The 2,953-nt window shown below is 36.1% G+C and overlaps 1 protein-coding gene across 1 annotated transcript; it reads right to left on the bottom strand.

The window, feature by feature from the left end:
• Window positions 1-1,270: 1,270 nt before the first annotated feature.
• LOC18421369 (uncharacterized) lies at window positions 1,271-2,524 on the bottom strand. Its single transcript, XM_006826184.4, has 2 exons — window positions 2,396-2,524; window positions 1,271-1,797 (listed from the first exon to the last, which is right to left on the bottom strand). The coding sequence occupies exons 1-2, from the start codon at window positions 2,514-2,516 to the stop codon at window positions 1,445-1,447; spliced, it is 474 nt and encodes a 157-aa protein (XP_006826247.1). The 5' UTR covers window positions 2,517-2,524; the 3' UTR covers window positions 1,271-1,444.
• Between the last annotated feature and the right edge of the window lie 429 nt (window positions 2,525-2,953).

Raw genomic sequence — 2,953 nt, 5'->3', positions numbered from 1 at the left:
TGAATTTTGTCAATGGCGTAATGCAGCCTCCCAATTTCACATTCAATGGTTAGGATTAATTGTGGCCACTTTGTACAAAAGGTAAACAATCTCAATCCCATTATACTTTTCTTTGTGATAAAATCCTTATTTACAATCATATGTCTTTATTTTCCCATTTTTCTATGCATTGTGAATAACTACATTTCTTTTCTATAACATTTCTTTGACAGACCCGTACATAAAAAAGTTAGCAAGGTTGGTAGAAACTTTTATTAAGGGAAACGTTTATATAAAGGATCTAAACAATTTTGGAATTAGTGTATTTTATTACGCATTTTTTGACCGTTAATTTTCAAGATTTTCAAGTTTTCAAAGATCTATTGATCGACACTATTTTTAAAGTTTAAAACTTTATAAATATATTAAGGCTATCACAAAGATTTCCGGTATTGAAACCACATTTCTCGATACTATTTGAGGGTAGGCTCTAATTTGATTGTTTAGAGCTTAGGCTCAATACAAACTGCACCCTTTTATTAAGGAGTGAAGTTCAATAAGGACAATTAATGAATAAAATCTGCTTCTAATATTTTTAAAGACATCCAAAAAATCTAGTACATAATAAAATAAAGCAAGAAGATATTTCAATCAAGCTTACAACTTTTTCAATGTGAAGGTTCTTTATATTTAACATCCTAACTGGCTCTTAAGAAATCACAGATCATCATATTCTTCTTTTCAATCTCTATTTTCAATCTCTATCTCTAAGCATATTAAGTACATAATTGTTTATCTCGAGCAATTTCCTAGATTCTGTTTTTCAAAAGTCAAAACTAAAGATAAAGTGAGACGGCAAACTCCTTTCTTAAAATTGAAATATCTGATCTTAAATTTTCGTTAGTGATTTTGAAACAAAGAATATTCACAATTTAAGGAATGAATATAATGAAGAATATTCATTATCAACATTTTTGTTATAAAATATGACATTTGTTGAAATAATTGAAAAATCCAGTTATTTTATTATAGCATAAATTAGATACAAATGAACAAAAAATTTCCAGTTTGAAATGATATCATTTCTTAAACTGATAAACTGAAGCCATTAGCTAGTTGCTACTCAACTTTATCCAAAATATGAGACCAAATATAAGTATTTAACCAAAAGAAATACTACTTTTCTCTACTTATCATGACTAAAGCAATACCTCTTTTCCAACCAGAAAATAAATAGGCAATAACAAAAAAAAAAAGAAAAAGGAAAAAGAAAAATAACATCAGACTCATATCATCAATGACACAAGGTAAGATACTTATAAACCATTCACAAAAGGGCTACATATAAAATCCACATAGCACAAGGTTATGCATAGATAACCTTAAGGTAGGGCAAGCTCAAAGTGCCCTTTATTCACTGCAGATACTGTATAATAAGTACATGACTTGTAATTAGACTGAAAGTCTAGTTATGGGGCTTGGCCACAGTGGTCACTTGTGCTTTGGCGAGGGCGTCGAACTCAGCTTGGGAGCAACAATAGCACCCCCTATAGCCACAGCATTGGCGTCTGTAGCCGCATCCACCACCACCACGCCCTCCGCCGCCATATCCACCACCACGCCCGCCGCCGTATCCACCACCACGCCCACCATAGCCAGGCCCACCGCCGTATCCACCACCACGCCCACCATAGCCTCCACCACCGCCGTATCCACCACCACGCCCACCATAGCCTCCACCACCGCGCCCACCATAGCCGGGGCCGTATCCACCACCGTATTGCTCTGTTTGTGCAGCTTCCGTATCTACAACTTCCTCTGCAACAGTGAAACATGCGTGACTGGTCATTTTTTAGCGAGAAAAAAATGAGAATAAGATTTTTGGAGTCATTGAAAAATCTTCATCGTGAACAATTATGGCGTGTTTTTATGAACATAATGTATAATTATCCCTCATTTAATTGCTAATATTTGATTTAGTGATGCAATCCCAGACATCCGATGAACTCGGAATGATACAAAGAAGAATAGTTAGGCCGCTACAGCATGCACAAATCTTCAAATGGTCAGAAAAATAATGGCAAAATTTAAAAAGAAATTTAACAATTATTTCAGGAGTTCTTATATAGCATTCATGGTGAGTCAATGTATTTACCTATACAACTAAGCATTGTTAATCTTCTGTAGGAAACTTCACGTCGCCCCAGCCGTCTGATATCGCAGCGGACGGCTGGAAGGCGTAGTTCTTCCAAACAAAGACATTCACATTTTGTGTTTGTGGACTTTGAGTAAAGGATGTGAAACCTTCACAGTCATCATCTAATGCATTTCCATATCTAACTAGCTATGCAAAAGTTATTGGAAAACATTGCATATACACAACTAAAGTGTTTGTAAATGCAATGACACCACTTACCATCGTCAACTTCTTTCTTCTCTGGCTTATTTTCATTGACCGCCTTAGCACAAACCTCAGAAGAGGTGAGGAGGAAGGCAATCAAGAGTGTGAATAGGATGAAAAGAGTCTTAGAAGCCATTTTCAATGAGCAAGAAGCACTTGATAAAAGAGAAGGATGAGAATATCACCTAGAATCACCCCTATTTATAGGAGTGGGAGAGGATGGAGGGTGCGTTGAGACTTGAGAGAGAGAGCGAGAGAGATCACAAGGGCAAGGAGCCGTGCTTATCCATTGAAGCTTATGGATAGGGGCTGGAATGGACCTGGGCCCAACATGGGTCCTGGTATGGGTCCAAAATTTGGAACCCACGGATCAGGTCTTGGTCCAAATATTGGACGAGAACACTCTTTGGGTCTGGGTTCATGTGGTACCGATCCGTACCAAACCCGAATAGTGTTATTATTCATAGTATCTAAATATAAAATATTTAAATAAATATGATTATATATTTTGGTTATAATATTTAAATAAGGGAAAAGTTTATATAGATCCGAGGCTCTAAACAATCAAATTAG

The sequence above is a fragment of the Amborella trichopoda genome, chromosome 10, assembly GCF_054954075.1.
Source record: "Amborella trichopoda isolate Santa Cruz 75 chromosome 10, AtrichopodaSantaCruz75HAP2 v2.0, whole genome shotgun sequence".
NCBI classification, from domain to species: domain Eukaryota; kingdom Viridiplantae; phylum Streptophyta; class Magnoliopsida; order Amborellales; family Amborellaceae; genus Amborella; species Amborella trichopoda.
Note: the sequence above shows the minus strand (reverse complement) of the source record. Positions and strands in the feature narration are given on the sequence as shown.

What these genes read in the sequence shown, in the direction of transcription:
- LOC18421369 (XM_006826184.4), bottom strand. Translation starts at nt 2,516, where the DNA reads ATGGCTTCTAAGACTCTTTTCATCCTATTCACACTCTTGATTGCCTTC. An exon ending in GAAGAAAGAAGTTGACGATG is followed by an intron (nt 1,798 to 2,395) that starts GTAAGTGGTGTC and finishes TCACTGTTGCAG; the next exon opens with AGGAAGTTGTAGATACGGAA.